Genomic DNA, 21,426 nt, shown 5'->3' on the forward strand with positions numbered 1-21,426 from the left:
AATGAGGACACACCTACTAAGGGCTGTTTTGAGGATTAAAGGAGTAAATGTATGAAAAACCTAATTCAAGTGTCTGATATCGTGTGTATGTTAAAGAAGGTTATTTTTCCTTCTGCACTGGGAAATCTGTAAGGCTTTTTCCTGGGGCAGAAAAAAAGGTTGGAGGGATGAGAACAGAGGCGAGGGGAGGAAGGAGGCAAGGTGGAACGTGGAAAGGAAAAAAGGGGTAAACAAGGCGGTGGGGGGGGCACTGAATATTCAGGACGCAAGAAGTGGAGCGGGCTAGGCCTTGAGAGAACGCGGTGACTCTTTCTCAACTGCAAACAGAAACGTACCCGCCGAAGAGCAGACATTAAACCGACGCAGCCTCAGCCCCGAGCTGGCTTCCTCAACCCCGCCCCGGCCCCAGGCCGGCTCGGCCGGGGCGCGGACCTGCTTCCCGTCCGGGCCGCGGGTCCGCCCTACGCCGGGCGGAGCTTGGCCCGCCCCCCGCACCGGAGCCCGGGAGCCCCAGGCCCGAGCCACAAGATCTGCCGGCCGCCCGGGGCTCGGGCCGGGGAAGCGCGATGGCAACTTGGCGGCGGGACGGCCGGCTGACGGGCAGCCAACGGCTGCTGTGCGCGGGGCTGGCGGGGGCGCTCAGCCTCAGCCTCACCGCGCCGCTGGAGCTCGCCACCGTGCTGGCCCAGGTCGGCGTCGTGCGCAGCCGCGCCCGGGGGCCGTGGGGCGTGGGGCTCCGCGTCTGGCGGGCCGAGGGGCCCCGCGCCCTGTGGAAGGGGAACGCGGTGGCCTGCCTGCGCCTCTTCCCCTGCAGCGCCGTTCAACTGGCTGCCTACCGCAAGTAAGAGCCGGGCACGGGCGGCGTGGGCGGGGCCCGGGGCCCGGGAGGCCGCCGCCTGGCGTCCCGCGGCCCGACGCCGCCCGGGTGCACGGGATCCGGCCAGCGGCGCGCCACAGCCCCCTTCCGAAGCGCGCGGGAGCCCCTCGGGCCAGAAGGCAACCTCTCTGGCCTCCAAAGCGCAGTCCCCACCTTTTCCTTTTCACCTTTTCTTGGGATTCCTGCCCCGCCGGGTGCAGTTTTGTGGGGACGCAGCTCTGGCCCAGAGAGGTTGACCGGGTTGGACGGGCGAGGAGGTGGAAGGGGGCCAAAGGAGATTTGGGGGGAAGGAGTGAAGAGATCTCCGGAGAGATGGCCCCTAATCCTTCCCACCATCCGCCAACTTGGAAATTTTGCTTTGGCTGGCTTGGGAGAGAGACCCTTTTGAAGATGCGTGTATGGAAGTGTGTCAGAGCCCCCAGAAGAACGTGCTTGGTAGGGGCACAGGGCCCAATCCACTGCGACAAAAAGGCCACGGAGTTCGGTGCTCCCCACCCCCCCAAGAAACTGGACTTTAGGGTCCTACAGAGGCTGCAGCTTCCCTTCCCCAAACTGCAAGCAGCTCCAACCTCGCTGCTCCCTGGACTCCTTCTTTGGGCTTTTAACACCTCCCCCCAAAACAGCTGCATTTTAGGAAAACATCTAAAAAGGTAATGCCAGATGACTCTTAAAAGCTTCCTCAAGAACTCAGAGATACTTGCATTTTAACTGGAAACAAAGTCTAAAAGAATGAAGCGGTAATGATGCAAATTCAGGTAGAGGAGATGTTTCTGCAGCTGGGGGGATGTTCCCCGTGTTCCTCATTCGCTGGGCACACTGCCAACTCGGAAGACGCCTTGGCTCAGAATAGAGAAACACAGCCCACAGTCTTGACCACGTAGGTCGGCCTTGGAGGCTAACAGTCAAAGGATTTTGCCTTTGGCTCTGGTAGGCCAGAGCTGGCAGTCTCACCTGACAGCTGACAAACAAGCCCGATGGAATCTTCCTTATCACTGAGTCCTCGAGGCCAGTGCTCATTTCACCTGTGCCTGGGAATAGAGTTGCCTTCTCTTTCTCTAGGAAGGGAGGGTAGTGAGATCGTGGGGCATTTCTGTCAAGGCTCTCTTTCCTCCCCAGCCCCCTTTCCCTCAGCAACATCTGGCCTGCAGTCTGTAAACAGTTCTCCTCTGAATTTTAATGACTCAGTTTCTCCCCACTTCACTCTGCTCTCCACAAAGTATGGAACTCCTCCTTTGGAATGTGTACCAAGGGGAGGGAAGCAGAACTTCAAAGGCTGGTTTAAGTACTGTGGCTTTGCTGCTAACCATCTAGAATATATACAGTCATCCCTCCGTATCCGGAAGGGCATTGGTTCCAGGACACGCCCCCCCAACCAAAATCCCCAGATGCTCAAGTCTCTTGTAGGAAATGGGGTAGTATTTGCATGTAACCTATACAGTCATCCTGTACACTTTAAATCATCTCTAGATTGCTTATAATACCTAATACAATGTAAATACTATGTAAATCGCTGTAAATCAATGTAAGTGCTATGTAAATAGTTGCTGATGTGCAGCAAATTCAAATTTTGCTTTTTGGAACTTTCTGGAATTTTTTTCCTGAATATTTTCAATCCACAGTTAGTTGGGGAACCCACAGATATGGAGGGCTGACTGCATATCATTGGATTTTTAACAGCTTTACTGAGATATCATCGACATAAAAATTGTATATGTTTAAGGTGTACAACTTGATGTTTTGATATATGTGTACATTGTGAAATGATCACCACGATCAAGCTAATTAACATATCCATCACCTCTACCTAGTTACCATTTTGTGTGTGTGTGTGTGTGTGTGTGTGTGTGTGTAAATCGTTGGATTTTTACAACACCTGCCTCCTTCCCTGTAAGGTCCACAGGGCACGAAGTATGCCCACTTTACAGATGCACAGTTGGGTTCAGATTGGCCACGCCACTCGTCAGTGACAGAGCTGAGCTCCACCACCTGGCCTTCTGACTCCAATGCTCATGCCCTATTACTTCATGCTGCCTTTCTCTCTGCTTTCATTAAGTGACCATGGTGTGCATGATGCTGGGGATGATGCAAGATGAAAGGGGCATGGTCCCTGTGTCCCAGAGCTTACAGAGCAAAAGAATAAAACTACTGTGTCCATAGCATGTGATTGCTAGGATAAAGTGCTATAGCAATTCACACCTCTGATGACGGAGGAGGAGGAGGAGAAGATGTAAAGATGTCACAGTGGAGAAAAACCATCGGAGTTTGGTGTTCGGAGAATGAGTAGGAGTTTTCTGGCAAAGCTGGGGAGAAAGATACTGCAGATAATGCCACAAGCAAAGGCACAGAGGTGGGAAGGCATGCAGCGTGACTGGAGCATAAGGTGTGTCTCTGGCTGTAATGGCAAGTACAGCCAGAAAAGCAGGTTGGAATGAGATCTTGGAGGGCCAGATTAAGGAGTTTGGACTTTACTTGGAATGCAAGGGTAGCTGTGGGGGATTTTTGATGGGGGAGTACTGTGATTACAGCAGTTCAACAGGAATTGTTGTCACCTGGTAGCAGTGGAGGACGGCTAAAGAGGAGGGAGGCTGGGGGGTGGCAGGACCACCTGTCGCACTAGTCCATGTGGCGGCTGAGGGCACCTGAAATAGGCTGATGACAGTGGGAGTGGAGAAGAGGAGATGTGTGGGAGAGGAAGAACAGACAGTTACCCAGGCTAGGTTTGCTAATAATTTTTTCCTGCAAGATTAGTTTCTTTCTGGAAATTAAAAAGAAATATTTCAGTGATGGACAGCAAAGTGGTTGATTAATCATGGTGCCAGCCTTCCTACATAAAGACAATACCTTGGGTCCATCATTATACTGATTAATCTCTACCCTCCTGACCATGAATTTGCAAAACAGTTGGTTGGGGGTAATGGTACAGCCTATGATTATGGGTTTGAACTAAGCATAAACCTCCAGAATGTTCAGAAAATGGAGTGGTTCAGTGACTTGTCCACAAACACAATTAATGGCAGAGCTGGAGCTTGAAACCAGGTCTTCTAGCTCCTTAGTGCAGGGCTCTGCCCAACATTGTGATGCTGAAGTGTCTCCTTACTTGGATTTACAGTTAAAAGAATCCACTCAGTAGAGTCTATTAGGAGCTAGGTCCTTGTGCTAAACAAATAAAACCTAACACAATGGATGGCTTTCAAATATATCAAATAGTAGACCCTCACCCAACTTTATGCCACAACTGTTTGTCTAGCTGTAGAAACATTGGTTTGGGTCCCTGAAACTCTGAAATTGTTCATAACCAACACCATTTCCTTATTGTGTAATCGATTCATGAGCTTGTGTTTGGCTGCTAACTTGTGTTAGGTTGAAGTGTTGGCAGTTCTACCTACATACATCCAGGGTGTGTGTAATATCCATGTGCCTGAGAGGACGGGGTTACTGCTGTTCACCAGCTCATCCAGTTTCGCTGGAAGAAGCTCCTGTGCTGTGTGTAGGAGTGGGAGGAAGAGCAGAAAGGGGAACACTGCTGCTCCACACAATCAGACGAGCACTTAAGATGAGGGGACCAGGATGATGTAATTGATGGCCCATCAGGGGTGCCCTGCCTTGACTCTGATTGTAAGAGGAACGATTTGTAGTCTTTGTCTCTGTATAGTAAAAGTCTGAGGAGAAGGACTTTCTTTGGTGGTTCTTTTAAATTTTGTATATTTGATAGCAAGACCCTACTTTATAAAACAAACTCATACAAGACAGAGCTCCTCTTCCTAGTTCATCAAGTCATTCAGAGAACCAAGGGCCTAATGCCTCTCTTGTTGCCCCTATCAGTCATCTCTTTGGCAGGGCTGTTGAACTCTCTTAAGATCTATGCTGAATGCTAGCGCAGTGTCTGGCACAGTGTGGATGTTCAGTGACTGGGGAATGAATGCATTAATGCCCTGGGAGTGGCGCGCGGGATGGGGAATAAGGAGGAGGTAATGAGAATGAATGGTGTTTCTTTTGGCATTCAAACTCCTGCTTCTTCTAGATTGTTCCCGCTTGCTGCAGACCACCCCCCCAGCCAAGCATTTCCACTTCCTGTCTCCCCTCCCCCGGCTAAGGTTCCCCTGCCACTTGATTGGCCAGGGGAGGAGGAGGGAGGACCGAGGGAGTGTGCAGGCAGCGAAACCGAGGCAGATGGCCCACTGGTGAATGCCAGCTTAGTTACCTGCATCTTTAAAAGGTTGCTGGTTCACTCAAATGACTGTTTCAGTTGGTGCAGTTAAGGTAGGGTGACAGAATGAAGTCCAGACTTTCCTACAGCTTGAAGGAGATGTTTTTAATCGACCAGTGTTTACTTGGGAGCCAAGGAGCCGTCCTAGAACCCCTTCAGTGGTTTCACCTGAACTCTGGCTCGTCTTATTTATCAGAGAGGGGGCCCTGGCCTGCTGCCAAACTGAAAAAGCAGGAAATACACAACTTCACTGGAGCTTGGAAAGCCAAGGAACTGGGGATGCTCTCATTTTTAAAAAGATACAATACTTTTATTTTAGCCTAGCTCTGTTCACTTTCTTTTTATTCAGATCCTTGCTATCCCTCTCCCTCTTCCCCTCCCCACCCTCCGACAGAAAATATTATTTTTCCTGGTTTCCAAGCCCTTTTTTTTATTTTGTCCTCATCAGCAAGAATGAGTAAAATTCCTTTGCTTCCTGGCCAGGGAACGTGCACCATGTAAAAGTCCCCTTAGAACAATTTCTGCCGAGGTAGGCCCTCATGACTGGGGATGCACTGCTTCCAGAAAGAGGGATTGTAACAGAGTGGCTTTCTATTCTGCATTTAGAAAAGTCCACCCAAAGCCATTTGTTTACTAAATTGTGAAACTGCAGAGAAACACAAAGAATAGTCTAGCAAACATTCATATACCCACCATGCAGAATTGACAGCACGAAAGATAATTAGTTTAAAAGATACTTCAAGTATCTGTTTTTTACACAAGAAATAAAATATTACAGATAAAGCTGAAGTCCCCTTCATTCTCATTCCCAGTCCCATCCACTCTCCACCTTCCTGGGGGGGGTCTATTTTATACTTTTTTATAAGTATCTATATCTATCCATGATTAGTATAATATATGGTTTTGTGGATGTGTTTCTTAATTTAAATGTAGTCAGCCCTCTGTATCTTCGGGTCCTGCATCCATGGAGTCAACCAACCACAGATTGGAAATATTTGGGGGAAAAAATTCCAGAAAGTTCCAAACAGCAAAACTTGAATTTGCCACACTCCAGCAACTAGTTACTAGTTAGCATTTACATTGTACTAGGGATTATAAGTAATCTAGAGATGATTTAAAGTATACGAGAGGACAAATAGTATACCATTTTATATGAGCAACTTGAGCATCTGCAGATTTTGGTATCCGTATGGGGCCCTGAGACCTGTGGATATACAGAGATGGCTGCAAATGGTTATCATACACCATAGGTCACTCTACAACTTGCTATTTTCACTCAACTTTATGCTTTTACGATTTATCCGTGTAAATACATAGTTCTAAGCACATTCATTTTAACTAAAGTATCATTGTATCACTGTTCTACAATTTATCCATTCCCCTACAGATGGACATTTAGATGGTTCGATTTCACTTACAAACAACGCTGTATGTGTCTTCATATGTACCCGTGCAAGAGTTTCTCTAGGATATACACCTAGAAATGGAATTGCTGGGGTGAAAGTAGGCATTTTTCCAATTTTACTAGATACTGCAAAGTGACCTACCAATTTACATTTCTCACAGCAGTGGGTGAGCGTTCCTGTTTCCACACTTTCTCACCATCACTTGATGTTATCAGACTTTTTAATCTTTGCCAGTCTGCTGGTTGAGAAGTGGTATTGTGTTATTGTTTTTATTTGTTATTTCCCTGACGGTGGGGTGGCACATCTTCTCTTATAATTATTAAACCAATATATTTTTTAAAACTCAATTACTGGGGATGCTCAAAGTCATCGTTTCAAGCAATTTCATTTACGTTGCAACAGAATCAAAGGAGCACATTCCAGTTCCGTATTTACCAAGTATTTCTGTTCATTTACACCCCACAGGCAAGCCAGGGTTGACAGTTATGCAGATAAAAGGGGGAAATGCTTGAAATGAAGTGAGGACTTAGGGTAGATAGAAATAAGAGGGTTAGGTATCTCTTCCTTATAGCTGTTATATAAATTATAACAGCTAATTTTATATAATTAGAATCATAGTCATTAATATGAACATAATTGAATGTGTAGAATTGAATGTGTTATTCATTAATCCTAATACATTAGTAATTTTCATTTTGTAAAGCACTTTCAAATGCAGGGAAATTTTGCAATAAGTAGCATCGAGCACTCTAGCACAATCCATGGCTGATTCCCTTGGACTTTTTCTCCCTATTTTCTCCCAGGTTTGTTGTGCTGTTCACGGATGACCTGGGACACATCTCCCAGTGGAGGTCCATCATGGCTGGGAGTCTTGCGGGCATGGTTTCCACCATCGTGACATATCCTACAGACCTCATCAAAACCCGGTTAATTGTGCAGAACATGCTGGAACCATCTTACAGGGGGATCCTCCATGCTTTTTCTACTATTTATCAACAGGAAGGGTTCCTGGCCCTTTATCGAGGGGTGTCCCTTACTATTTTAGGTAAGATGGAACTTTTCACCTTGCCCAAGAAAAGACTGTGTTCTTTGATACATGCAAATGACTTGTATACCTTTGTTGGTAACCAGTTAAATCCATTTTATTGAGTTCAAGGGATATATATATATATGAATGTATTGTATACCTTTGTTTGTAACCAGTTAAATCCATTTAACCGAGTTCAAGGTCATATGGATTCAATCCACACAGAGTCGATTAGCTTCATTCTGTTCCATAGCCATACACCCCACTCCTAACTCTGGTCTGTTATATCCCAGGGAGGGAGTAGGACAGAGTGCATGTGGCTCAGCACAAATTGATAGGAAGACAGTCCCACACACTCCCCATCTGACTGCAGGAAAGAGTCTCTGTGTGCATCGGTATACGTATGAGCACAACCAGGGTAGCAACTGTAGCTTCTGTGGTCTTTGGAACCTTTGCCAGGGCTACACGTGCACAGGTCACCAGGACCCCCAATTGCCAATCCAGTAGACTTTTGCCTTTTATCTGACCTTTGTTGCAGCATTTGATGAGATCGATCACTCTATTCTGGAAACTTGGCTTCTAGGACCCCACTGTCTCCTAGATGTCTTTCCCACCTCTCTGCAGCTCTTTCTTATCTGGCTCATCTGACGATGCCAGCCCCCTGTGTGTCACTATCCCCCAGCTCCTGCCTTAGCTTTCTTCTCACCCTCCATACCCGCCCTGGGTGGCCTCATCTAAGCCAGTGGCTTGAACAAGCATCATTATACTCTAATGACTCCCAATCTCATCTCTATAATAACAATGACTAACATCTAGTGCAGTTTACTATGTGCCAGGCACTGTGCTAAATGGTTTGCATACAGTTCCCCACTTAAGCCTCATTTTACAGATGAAATAGATGCTTGGGGAAGCTAAGTGACTTGCCCAAGGTCACAGATAGAAAGTGGAAGAATCCAGCAATATAACCCCAGAGCCCTCTCTCTTAACCACTGACTACTACCACTTCCCAATGGCAGTACAAATGCCTGCTATTGGACACCCTCACTTGATGCTCCCTTGGCTCACTGAAGTCAAGAGTAAACCTGATGGCCTCGTTAGTCGCACACCTGCCCCCCCTCCTGTGTTCCCTAATGAACGAGACCACCTTTCTTTCACCCAGTGGCCCAAGCCAGAAGAAACCTAGAATCACTTCAACTCCTCTCACTCCACGCCCACTTCAGCCACAAGTGTTGTCAATTTCACCTCTTTTAACTCTCAAGTCTGCCCCCTTCTCCATCCCCATCTTCTCCGCCATAGGTCACACTCTCATCATCATCTTTCCTGCAGACACTTATGAGACGCTCCTACCTAGTCCCAGTCTTGGGTCTCTGCTGCCCTAGTCCGCCCTGTGCCCTGCTGCCAGGGTGTGATGATCTTTCTAAGTGCAAGTTGATCATTTCACCAACCTCTTTCCACTGCCCTCCTTAAAAGCCTTCACTGACTCCTGTGAGCTACAGGGAAAAGCCCAGATTCCTTGTGGCATACTAGATCCTTCAGACCTGGCCCTGCCAGCCCCTCCTACCTCATCTCCTGTCACGTTCTACCTGTACTCCTGCTTTGGCCATCTAGAAATACTTGCATTTCTTGGAAATACCACTCTCTTTGTACATGCTGTTCCCTCTGCCTGCTCTCCCAATGTCTGATGAACTCCTACTCATTCCTCAACACCCAGTTGAAAAGTTCTCTCTTCTGTGAAGTCCTTCTTGATTCCCCCAGGCAAAATTAATCCCTCTGATCCTTGTGTACCTAAAGCACTTTGTATAGCCCCCTTACTATGGCATATGTCATCTGTCTGTCTCTCCCACTAGGTGGTGAGCATCTCCAGGAATTAGCCTACTTACACCTCTGTATATTCCTGGCACCTGGCATAGGGCACATCACATAGCATAAACTCCACAGATGTTTTCTGAATGAAGGAAAATGTAGGGTTGGTGCGTCATTTTTAATGTGTTTATTAAATAAATATTACATTTTTCTAAAGATGAGCAACCCCACTAGTGTTAGCCCCTCTTTTAAATCTCATTTTGAGGGAGAAATTTAGTCCCTGTGTAAACTTCAGATTGCTCCCAAAGTTTCTGGAAGTTTCAAAGTGCCAACTACTGCACTACTTGCTCACCATCTTTTCCTAGAAAGGTGAGGCTGCCATAAGGTGCAGGGTACCCACTGAGCCCTGATATGGCCACATCATTCCCAGGGGCAAGGGCAAGTAACCTTCCTCACCACTACTATCTCACTCTTCAGGTTTCACAGAATGTTTCCTTCTCAGCTGGAGATCAGTTCCCCCCTAGTCTCCAAAACTTGATTAAGTACCGCCCACTAACTTTTTTTTCATGGGAGTGATTTTTTCCCCAACACTCTATTTTTTAAAATTCAAACACCCAGAAAAGTTAAGAGAATTGGAAACAGCCTGGATAAACAACAAGGTCCTATTGTATAGCACAGGGAACTAATTCAATATCCTGTAAAAAACCATAATGGAAATGAATATGAAAAAGAAGATATATGTATCACTGAGTCACTTTGCTGTACAGCAGAAACTAACACAACATTGTAAATCAACTATACTCCAATAAAATAAATTTTTAAAAAAAGAATTGGAGGGGCTTCCCTGGTGGCGCAGTGGTTGAGAATCCGCCTGACAATGCAGGGGACACGGATTCGAGCCCTGGTCCGGGTAGATCCCACATGCCACGGAGCAACTAAGCCCGTGCGCCACAACTACTGAGCCTGCACTCTAGAGCCCGCGAGCCACAACTACTGAAGCCTGCGTGCCTAGAGCCCATGCTCCGCAACAAGGGAAGCCACCGCAATGAGAAGCCCGCGCACCACAACGAAGAGTAGCCCCTGCTCGCCGCAACTAGAGAAAAGCCCGCAAGCAGCAACAAAGACCCAACACAGCCAAAAATAAATTAATTAATTAATTAATTTAAAAAAAATTGGAAACACCCATATACCCACCATATACCAGCTCCTTCAATTAATGTTTTGCTTTATCTGTCCCTCTAACCATTCATCAGTCATATATTTTTTGATGATTTCCATGTAAGTTGCAAACATCAATACACTTCACCCCTCAACCCTTCAACATGCATATCATTAACTAGAGTTCAGTATTTGTTTATGGCTCTTTTAAAAGTAAAATCGACATAGAGTACACAAATATTTAGGGAATCTTTTGATGCATGCATTTTGATCAATGACACAACCCGTATCAAAATATAGCACATTATCATCACCCAAGAAAGTGCCTGCTGCTTCGGTTGGAGTGACTTGTTTAACAAGCCCAGAGCCGGTCCTGTTTACTTTCCCTGGATTCCCCACAGGCATTTATGTTCTCAAGCCAGTGTTTCCTGAGACATCACAGCCTCTCCCTGGCCTTGTTTTTCAGGTGCTCTCCCTTTCTCTGCTGGCTCCCTTCTAGTTTACACGAACCTGGAGAAAATCTGGAATGGACCCCGAGATCGGTTATCTCTCCTCCAGAACTTTGCCAATGTCTGCCTGGCTGCCGCAGTGACCCAGACACTCTCCTTTCCCTTCGACACGGTGAAGAGAAAGATGCAGGTGAAGAGTTATGTTTGGGGGGGTTTGTGAGTATGTGGGAGGGATGGCTTGCAGTGTTTGTGGGTGGGTAACAACAGCAAAGAACATGGAGCCTGAGCGATGCCAGGTTTCCAAGGAGCCCATGACTGCTCATACAAACATCCTGCAAACCCTCACTCCGTGGCATTTCTGCTGCTAACCTCAGGGCAATGGACTCGAGCCCAAGCCGCCTCCCCATTCCCATCCTCTGCTTTTTTAGGTCTTTTATAAAGCGCTTTTCTTTCCTCTCTTCATAGCTGCCACCGCCCGTTACATCAAGGCGGCCTCCACAGCGAGGACAGGGCACCCTTGCCTTCACAGCCTGTCCTTACTTCAGTGAAACAGACTGGAAAGAACCAAAATAAGCCAGGAACTATCAATAGCAAGGGGCCAGTAGTCCCTGATTCCCCTGCTGAGGAAGTAACTGCATTTGAAATGGGCCGGTGTCTTAGTGGGATTGGCCCTGCATTTTCCTAATTGTTACCTAGGAAAACTCACAGTTTCTCTACAGACCACAGAGACAAAAGCCTGATATCTGAGGTCTCAAAGAGAGGAATTGGCTTAGCCTAGAATCAGCCAATTTTGATCAAAGAAAAATCAGAGTAGTCCAAGTAAGGTTGGGGGTTACAGGCAGATCCACACAGGGCAGGGGTGGGAGTCGGTGGACTCAGAATCAAGCAAGGCTTCGCATCTGCCCTGAACCCTGCTCACTCTCCGCCAGCCTCCCTCCAGACTCCACATCCACAGGCTTGCCTGCCTCCCTGGCCTCTTCCGGGCAAATCTTGATTTATACAATCGATGTATTCCTGAAGAGCTGCTTGGATATTAACTTGGGGGAGTTGAATCCAATTTTAAATGCTCAGTCCCCGCTGAGTTTGTTTTTCCCCAGGTCTCTAACTTGTCCCTCTGCTATCTCAGTGGCCCCCGGCTTCCCCACGTGGCTTTCTTGGCCAGGCCAGGCCAGGCCTCACTTACCTCAGCACTAAAAAGGCTGAAAGTACTTATCTCAACCTATAAAGAAAAGCTGCCTTCAGAACAATACACATCACAATTACACCCAGTTCTGCTGCTCCAATCCATCAAACTTTTCATCTGTCTGGGTTGTGTTCCTTTCCTGTCCTTTGTCCAAACACATTTTTTAAATTGTCACGTTATTGTAATTTTAACGTAGATGCAAGTTTAAAGCCTGCTTAGTGTGTGCTTATTTATAAAAGCCATTATTCCTCATTTCAAGAGTAATGTACATACACTTAAAGATGGTTAAAATGGTCAATTTTATGTTGTGTGTTTTATTTTGCCACAATTAAAAAAAAAGGAATGCACATAGATTATAGAAAATTTGGGAAATACAGAAAAATACAAAAAAGAAAATAATAATTACCTCTAAGCCCAACACCTATGCATTATAATGATTAATAGTTTTACTTCTGTGTATGTTCATATGTGTATGCGTATGTGTGTGTGCATAAATGTAAGTATATAATATATGCATATGGAAAGTTATTTTTCACAAAATTGCATTCCTACTGTATATAAAAATTAATATCTGGTTTTTTCACTTATTTTATAATGGATAGTGCCTCAGGCCATCAAATATTAAGAGCATCTTTTCTAATTATCACATATATTCCACCATATGGATGTGCCATAACTTAAAAAAAAAAAAAACAGATTTATTCTGTCAAAGTTCCGGAGGCTAGAAGTTTAATATCAAAGTGTTGGCAGGGCCATGCCCCTTTTGAAGGCTCTGGGGGAGGATTCTTCCTTGTCTCTTCCAGCTTCTGGTAGCCCTAAGCATTCCTTGGTTTGTGGCAATACAACTTCAATCTCTGGCTCCATCGTGCCATAAATAACAATTTTTGTTTTTTAATATTCAGGCTGTTTCTAATTCTTCAGTATGATAACACCACAGTGAAAGCCCTTGTATTTTTTCACATTTGTGATGATTCCCTTTAGCTGTATTCCTAGAAATACAGGCCACAAGATAAAAATAATTCTAAGGCTCTTAATGAAGTTTGCACCCCAGAAAGGCTGTAAGTTTACGCCTGCACCAGCAGTGAGTGGGGTGGTTCATCTCAACTCCCATCAACAGTAATGACTATCACTTTCTAAATCCTTGTGAACCTAATAATAGCTGAAAAATGCTGGCAGATTACTTTAATTTGAATTTCATTGATTATAAGCAAATTGTATGTTTTTCATATATCAATTTGTCCTTTGTATTTCTTTGTAAATTTTCTGTGTCCATTGCCTATTTTTCTAGGCTATTCAGCTTTTTTTACTAATTGGTAAGAAGTCTTTATATGTTAAAGATATTAACCCTTTGTCATACACTGCATGCATTTTTCCCAGTTTGACAGTTGGCTTCTAATACTGTTTATGTTGTTATTATACATATTTTTAAATTTTTATGCAAATATATATATATATATATATATATATATATATATATTACTATTTTTTGGTTTCTAACTTTGCTCTTCTGTGTAAAAGGCCTACCTCGTCCCACAATCATATGACTATTCACTTATATAGTTCTTTAAATATTTTTGTTGTAATTTTTACACTTATCACCTTATTTAGAATTTACCTGAGGTATGATGTGAGGTAATCATCTGACTTTTAAAAAAAAATAGTTTACCAATTGTTTAAGCACCATTTTTGGAATACTCTCTTTTCCCCACTACTCCGTGCTGCGACTTTTACCACATCCTAGATATTTGTATATGTTCTAGGGTCTGTCTTGGGGCTGTGTATTCTGAGCTGTAGATTTGTCAGCCTGTCCTCGTGCCAGTGCCACACTATTTCAGTTCCTATAGCTTCATAATACCTTGTAATGTCTGACAGGGCGTCTACCCCCTCACCACTCTTCTTTTCAACATTTCCTTGATTATTCTCAGTCATTTGTTCTTCCTGATGAACTTTAGAACTACCTTGTGATTATGACTGGAGTTATGTTCAACCTATATACTTGGAATAATTTATGTAAAATATTCTATCTTTATTCAGGAATACTGTATATCTCTCCTATAGCTTCAGTCTTCTTTCTTTACATTGAACCATATGACATTGCCAACATCCTACCTTTTTGACATACCCAAAGGGCAACTTCATATGGTTAACTCTTATAAAAGTTGATTTCTTCATATGATAATTATGCTCTTTCTAAAAAAGATAGCTTCTTTAAAAAAAATCCAGGGTGAGGTTGAGTGGGAAGGAGGTATGATATACTACAAGCTTTTTATTCATTTTTTTTTAACATCCTGGCCCTAGGAATTTATCTTCCTGTCAGGAGTGAGAATGGGCTCTCGCTGGTTGGCCATCAGAAGATGGATGAAACTAAGGCTGCTTATATCACTGGCTTCCATGCTTTGAGGATTGCTTTTTGAAATAGTAGAGCCAGAGGCGTCTCGCCAGCACTTTCTGGCACCTCTTATAATTTAGTGTTCCTTATGCAGAGTTCAAGGTTTAGTGAGCTCACTTCCTCCCCATAGCAAGCCTGCTCAAACCCAGGGCTTTGAGCCTGGGGGTTGGAGCAGTCAGTGAGAAAGGGTAAGAGTCTAGGACCAACTCCGGTGTGTGGGTTTTTTCCCTACACCAAGGAAGTCTCCAACGGCAGCTGAGTGTCCTACAGTTCCACTCAACTCGGACACTCTCTACTCAGAGACAGCGTCAGATTCCACAGGCCAAGGGCTCAGTCCCACAAGACTGCCCCCCCACTTCAAATGCCGGTGTCAAGTCCAGGTTGTCACCTGTGCTTCTGAAGTATAAATTAGAGGTTCCCACAGCCCCATCCTTGGATTCAATTAATTTGCTACAGTGGCTCACAGAACTCAGGAAACCAGTTGACTCACTAGATTACTGGCAACCAGGCCCCATCCTTAGGTGCTTTCCAAAAGTCACTGCATTAACATAAACTCAGGCGTGGTTGAAAGGGGTTTGTTATGAATATCAAGGCACCTTTATTGCTCTCTTCACTTAGGTAATGTCAAGGATTATAGGAGCTCTATGCCAGAAATGGGGACGAAGACCAAGTATATATTTTTTATTATACATCACAATATCACAAAGGGTTTCAGATGAAATTCAGTGACATCTAAATGTGAGGGTGGAGGTTTCAGTCTTCTCTGTAAACTTTTAGCTTTCCTTTTTCCACCTGAGAGCTAGAACAATGACCTCTTATGGGGTAATCTAGCCACCACTACATTCTACTCTAGAATATACACCTACCACAACAATATGCTGTACACTAGAAGTGGGTATTTGGGGGTAAATTTGATCATATTTTCCCTTGTATGGAAGCCTTATGCATAATGCATACACAGAGCTTCAACAAGAAGCTTTCAAATAAGTGCAAAGTCATGATGGTTGTAAAAAAACCCAAAAAAATCCAAAGAGGCAATTGCATGGTTTTCACAAAATATGATCAGCATCCAGTTACGAATGACAACATAAATGTCATCCAAAGATACGGGAAGCGAAATCTTAGGGTTGCGATCAAAGTGTTATTTTACAGGAGTTAATAAACACTAATACCTTGTCCCGCCTACTTAAAAAAAATTAACTCCCCAAAACAGAACCACAGGCTGCTTTTAAATGCAAACGTGCGTTGCTTTCTCTGGCCATTAGATGTCGCTGCAGTAACGGAGCTTATCTGAGCACTACCTGAGGGTATGGGAGCCTTGCAGCTGGTGATCACCGACTAGTTAACAACCCCCTAATCCCTGCTCAAAATACATCTTCAGTTCGGAGAGTAAGGAACCTAGAAACAACAGGCTAACCCTAAATTCTGTTGTGGCTGTTGTTTGTTCCTGCAGAGCACTCAATCCAACTTCTCCAAGAAGAGAGAGCTTTAATAACAGTCTCCCCACCACCCGCCGTGGGAGCAGGCAGGGTTTGCCCGCAGAATTTATAAGGAGAGAGCTTTGCGGGGCAGCCGGGCTGCTCTGACCTGAACACACTTAATGGTAGCATTTGCATTCCATCGGCTTTCCTCCTCACATTGTCCATCAGGAAGCAAATCAATGTCAGGTGTCTGTTAGATAACAAGCTGGACAGGGAATTTCCTGAACCCCCATACCGACTGGCCACTTTGTCTGAATGTCTCATTCTCCTAATGTATGCTTTATCCAGACACACACAAAATCTGTCCGTTTAATGCCGCATCGGGTTGGAAGTCTCTTGAACACTAATGACAGTAATCATAAGTCTCGTTTAACCAGCTGAGCCCTTCCTTCACCGTGCTTACACTCATTTTATTCCTTTTTCTTTTTCTCACCCCGGCTCCTGGCTGGCATGCTAGAGACTGGAGAGGTAAATAAATTATGCATGTGCATGTTTTGATGGGATGGTTTCTGGTGGGAAGGGGGTGAGTCAGCCCTGCGCACAGATAGGATGAGGTGCCCCCATACCTGGGGCGCTTTCATGGCCCCCAAGACCACCCTGCCTGAAATGCCCTTGGCCACACTTCAGCACATTTCAGCTCAAGCTCTTCTAGGTATATACCCAGCCTTTCCACTTTTGTCTCTCCCACACCTGGCCCTGAGCTTGGGACCAAAGAGGCTGGCAGCACTTAGTGTATTGAGAGGACAAGTAGAACAGTAAAATACTGATGGAGATTAGTTTGTCTGATGAATCTGTGGGCTCTCCATAAGGACCAGGGAGTCCTGAGCAAATGGTTCTCTGGACAGTTCATGTGGAAAAAAAAGAGGAAGATAAGCTGCCCGGAAAATCCAGGGAGCAGCTGAGAAGGTGGAGCTTTGGAATCTGGTGGGCCTTCTGAGAGGATCAGGAGGGAGGCACCAGGCACAAGCTCAGTCTCCCGCAACTCTGCCTGACCCCCCTCCCTGCAGCCCGTATTAGGTGTCTCTGTTTCATTAAACATAAAACCAAGTGTTAGCCTGTTGCTTTCTACCCAGGGGACTTCGACCCCATCAGGGCTCACAAGGCAAGCAGGATTAGGCCAGGTCAGCATTTGAACTGAAAGCACATAAGATGAAGGACAGAGGTAGTATCCAAGGGGCACAGCTGACTGAGCAGAAAAGGCACGGTCCCTGAGTGAAGAGAGGGCCCCAGCTGTTCAGACAGATGCTTGAACCTGCCTGAGATGCTGAACTGCGCACGTAGCTTCATCCATTCCCGCCAGGGCGCCCCGCCCCTCTCGTGGTTCCTCCTGCTCAGATCCACATCCTCCGCCCTGAGCCACATTTCCCGAGCCCTGGTCCCACACTTCTCACTGTTTGCCGGATGCTGCCATTTGGCCGTCGCCTCTCCAGGGTCACCACTAAGTATGTATCAAACTGTCTTCCCAAGGTTCTGCATTTCAGTGCTGTCATTCCCCCAGCCACCCAGGCTGCAGACCCGGAAGCTGTCTTTGACTCTTTCTCTTCCCCCTCCCCCAGTCAACCTTGAACCCAGTTGGGTCTTCATTCCTAACGCTCCCACGTTGGTCTTTCTTTTTGTCACTGTCCCTGCGCTAATCTAGGACCTTATCAGCTCATACCTAGGCTACTGCAGTAATCCTCTAATTGGTCTCAGGATTAACTCTGAAACTGATCATAAGCATTGGGTACTAATGTACCAGGCACTGTGCTAAGGGCTTTATGCTCATTATCTCATTTAATCCTGGCAACAAACCTGCCAGGTGGGCACTGTGCTTATCAAGCCCATTTCACAGAGGAGAAAATCAAGGCACTGAGAGGTTCTGTAGCCTGCCCAAGTTCACACACTCAGTCACTGAGTAACCTGAGATGTAACTTATCGCCAGGGCCAATATTCATTTCAGTCCCCTCCAGCCCAGGCTTCTGCCAGATGAATTTTCTTAATATCTGCCTGCGTTGTGTCCTTTATTGCTCTGAGGGAATAAAGGCTGAGCCCCTTGGCCTGGCAGGCTGCCCTTACCAACTTTGCCGCGCTCGTCGCACAGAGGCCCCCTATATCAGGAGTCGCAAAATCAGATGCTGGCAGGAACTTGGAAGTAACAGGAAAAAGAGAAAGTAGGGAAATGCAGGTAACATAACACTCACCCCCTAGAGAATAAGGATTCCGATGCAGTCTGAGCCATCCTGGCTTTCAGAAGCATTCTGGAGCGCTAACTGCACTGTGCTCACAAAATGTGACCAGCATCTAAATATGAATTGCAGCGTGGAACAAAGTGGGCCAGGGGAGGCTGCAGCAAGTTCCTCTTCTCCAAAGGATAGATGCCATTTAGAAATGTGGGCCCACTTTTCAAGGGAGCCTGAAATCCAGATTTTTATGTAAGATCCCAATTTTTCAATGTTGGCAAATAAAAATTGTTAAATCCTGCCAGGGCTAAACAGAACATGCCTTTTTCTGACCTCTGCTCTGTTCCAGCTTCCAATTCAATCAAAATTATCTTAGCCCCCCTCCCCCATCCCCCTGAAGAATAAGTGTATTTCACATTCCTGTCCCCTCTGCCTGGAGCATCTACCTCCATCTCACCTGACATCTGCCTCGTCGTGGCTGTCTCTTCTGACCTACAACAGCACACATCTGTTGCTTTCATTTGATAAAGGAGTTGGCTTTTCCTACCCCTCAAACAGCTATCCTATCGTGATGGATAAAGGCAGGTGTTTTGCCTCTGTAGAACCACAAATGGGGGTGTTCCCTACGGCCTCGGAGGGGATTCCGGGGTAGGAGAATCCAGGTTAACTAACAGGATTCTCTGCCGATAACTGCAGATGCTGTTTTCACTGTCACTCCCACCCCACCCCCAAGGGCATATTTTGTTCCAAAAGCTTTGTGGGTGAACAACCCCTTTTAAATGATGCTCTTAGCCTGTATGTGCGCTCTGGTCCAGCTGGTTTATTTTCCACAGCATTTCTCCGCGTGCCCCACCTTCTGCCATCTCTCCACCATTGCAGCACATCTCCACCCTGTCTGAGCCCCCTCCTGAAGCCTTCTCTCCCCTCCTCAAGAGGAAGAAGTCTCCCCATTCTGAACGCCCAAAGCTCCCTCTCGCTATAGCTCTCAGGCCCATGTCACATACTTCCTTGTATCGTAATCTTCTGTGTCCATTATTCCTTCTAGACTTTGAGCTCTTTGCCTTTGGGACGTATGTCTTGCACATTTGTATGTCCCCACAGCACATAGCCTCATGTAGCAGGCACTCGATACTTGTTTAAAAATGAATGAAGTTCAGGGCCGGCTTCTGAGATCTCACTGCCTTGTGAGTACAGAATTGAACCTTAGCTGCTGCTGGGTGAGCCCCAAGTCTGTGTGCTCGTCCCTACCCCTGCTGAAGGTAAGAACAGCCTGCCCTTTCCCCGGCCTGCTGACCTAGGGAAACCTCGGCTTGTCCCCTGTCTCAAACTGCCTGCAATCCTCGCTCTGAAAGTGCACTATCTCCCACCCCCTACCTTAGCTCTCCAGTTGTGTATCGCAGCTCCAACAGCTGTTACCATTTCAAGATAAGTAAATATGCTAAAAGGACAGAGTAAAACAGTCTTGATGTACACGCCCCTCTTCATGGCAACCTCCCACCGCTTTGTACAGTGCCTGGAAGTGCCTGATGAATCAGCGTCATAGCACTTGTATTCGTCAGTTTGTTGACTTCAGTAAATGTGATATGAATGAACAGGTCTAAATCTGTGCCCTCCTTTGGTGGGGAGGCTTTCGTCAGGGGTAAGGATGGGGACAAAATATGTCTGGAGGAGGTAACGAAAGGAAGGTTTTCCCTGGGAATAAGAAATTGTGATAATGTGATAAAACTACCATTTATTGGTCATGTGATACAGACCAGGCAGTTTATTATCCCATTCCATCCTCTTTATCGTCCCTGTTAACTATTGTTATTATTCCTAGTTTCTAGGTGAGGAAATGAGGCACAGAGAGGGTAACAGTCAGCTAGCAAGTGGGGTGGGGGGCTGGGATTGAACCTAGGTCTCTCCTTCAGGCCCATGCTTTATCCACCAGGACTGTAGGGGCTTGGTCCTAGATGCTAGGTAATAGGTTATTTTTTTTTCCCAGTTCCCTTGCCCCGGGTGTGGGAGTAGAGGATGAGGGAGAGGGAAACCTAACCTTGAGATTTGGGAGCACTCGGCATCAGTCGAAAAACACAGTGGTGCGCAAGCTCAGAAACAGGCACGAGGGCGGCTTTGGCCAGGGAATGGTTAACTCAAGTTGGAGAAAAAAAAAAAACCTTTGGAAAACCAGGCTGTCGGCGGCTCTGGCTTTCTTTGGCCACTGGCAGCCTGACAGTGGAAGGCTTGAAGCCGGCAGGTTGGAATGAGAAGCAGAGAACATTCAGCAGCCATGGACCTTTGGCCGCCGCGGACTGGCCACACCGCTCAGACGGACTGGGAAGAAAGCCCCTCCGGCTCACCGAGCCCCTAGCAGAGAAGGTGCAAAGCCCCAGGAGGGGAAAGTAGATTGTTCTCATCACACCTGCTAGGAAGCGCTAAGCGAGTTTCAGATGTTCCACCTAGCTCGACATTTCTTGGTTGACATCGTGTCTATTGTCAGTAGGAATAGAGTTCTGTTTCCCCAGCACAGCCAACTTGCCCGATGATCCTGAAGTACGAACACTGCTGGGTTCTAAGCTCTCGGGGTCATGGGAGAGGATGGGAACCTTACCTTTTTAGTTCGTTGCATTTTTAACTCCTTGCCGTCATCTTGCTCTGGGGGTTGGCCCCTCTGGGGACTGACTTCTGCCTAAGTCAGTAGCATTGCCTTGGCATTCTGAGAAAAAAGTATGCTTTTCGGATCCAGGTAGATGTCTGGACATCCCTCAGGCCAGGTGGCTTCGTTTGAGCATTATCGTTAAGGTGTAAGGAAAGGACAAGTCTCCCCTTTGTTTTTTCCAAAGGTGTAGAGTGCCCTAAATACTTTAGGGATGGCAGTTGTTGATCATGGAAACGAGACTCTCCCCTAGAGGGCAGGCGAGGAGGGAGTAGGGAGGAGCCTTCCTAATTCCACTCATTGTGAAATCACTCTGCCCTTTCTCCTGACCTGAGCTGGCTTACTCCTTCCAAGAGATAAAGTCTAGGTATCAAAATGGCCACCCTCTGCTAAGCAGACTTCTTTGAGCTCCAGCTAAACAATAACAGCAGCTAAGACAGGCGTTCCCCTTCCCCCTGCCTCCAGAGTGGGGGTGAAGAGAGAGGTAGGGGAAAGGGGAAGAAAGGTCCCAGAAAAGGCCTGCTGTCAGCCAAGAAAGGCCTGCAGCTGTGAGCAGTCATCTGCGGCTCCTGCTGTCAGGAGGAGATGGACACTGGGGTTTGCCCATCCCTCTGCTGGCCTCAAGCCAGCCTTAGAAACGCAGCACCGGTTT

General features: G+C 46.2%; 1 protein-coding gene across 2 annotated transcripts in view; it reads left to right on the forward strand.

Annotated features, from left to right (window-relative positions):
• The first annotated feature begins 502 nt into the window (after positions 1 to 502).
• Positions 503 to 21,426, forward strand: part of SLC25A43 (solute carrier family 25 member 43) — a 38,326-nt gene continuing 17,402 nt past the window's right edge. For both annotated transcript variants that reach the window (XM_068533612.1, XM_068533614.1), the window contains exons 1-3: positions 503 to 841; positions 7,294 to 7,535; positions 10,945 to 11,117. In XM_068533612.1, the coding sequence (XP_068389713.1) occupies positions 567 to 841; positions 7,294 to 7,535; positions 10,945 to 11,117 (690 nt within the window). In that variant the 5' untranslated portion in view covers positions 503 to 566. The remainder of the gene's footprint in view (positions 842 to 7,293; positions 7,536 to 10,944; positions 11,118 to 21,426) is intronic.

This window comes from Eschrichtius robustus, chromosome X, assembly GCF_028021215.1.
Source record: "Eschrichtius robustus isolate mEscRob2 chromosome X, mEscRob2.pri, whole genome shotgun sequence".
Lineage (NCBI taxonomy): Eukaryota > Metazoa > Chordata > Mammalia > Artiodactyla > Eschrichtiidae > Eschrichtius > Eschrichtius robustus.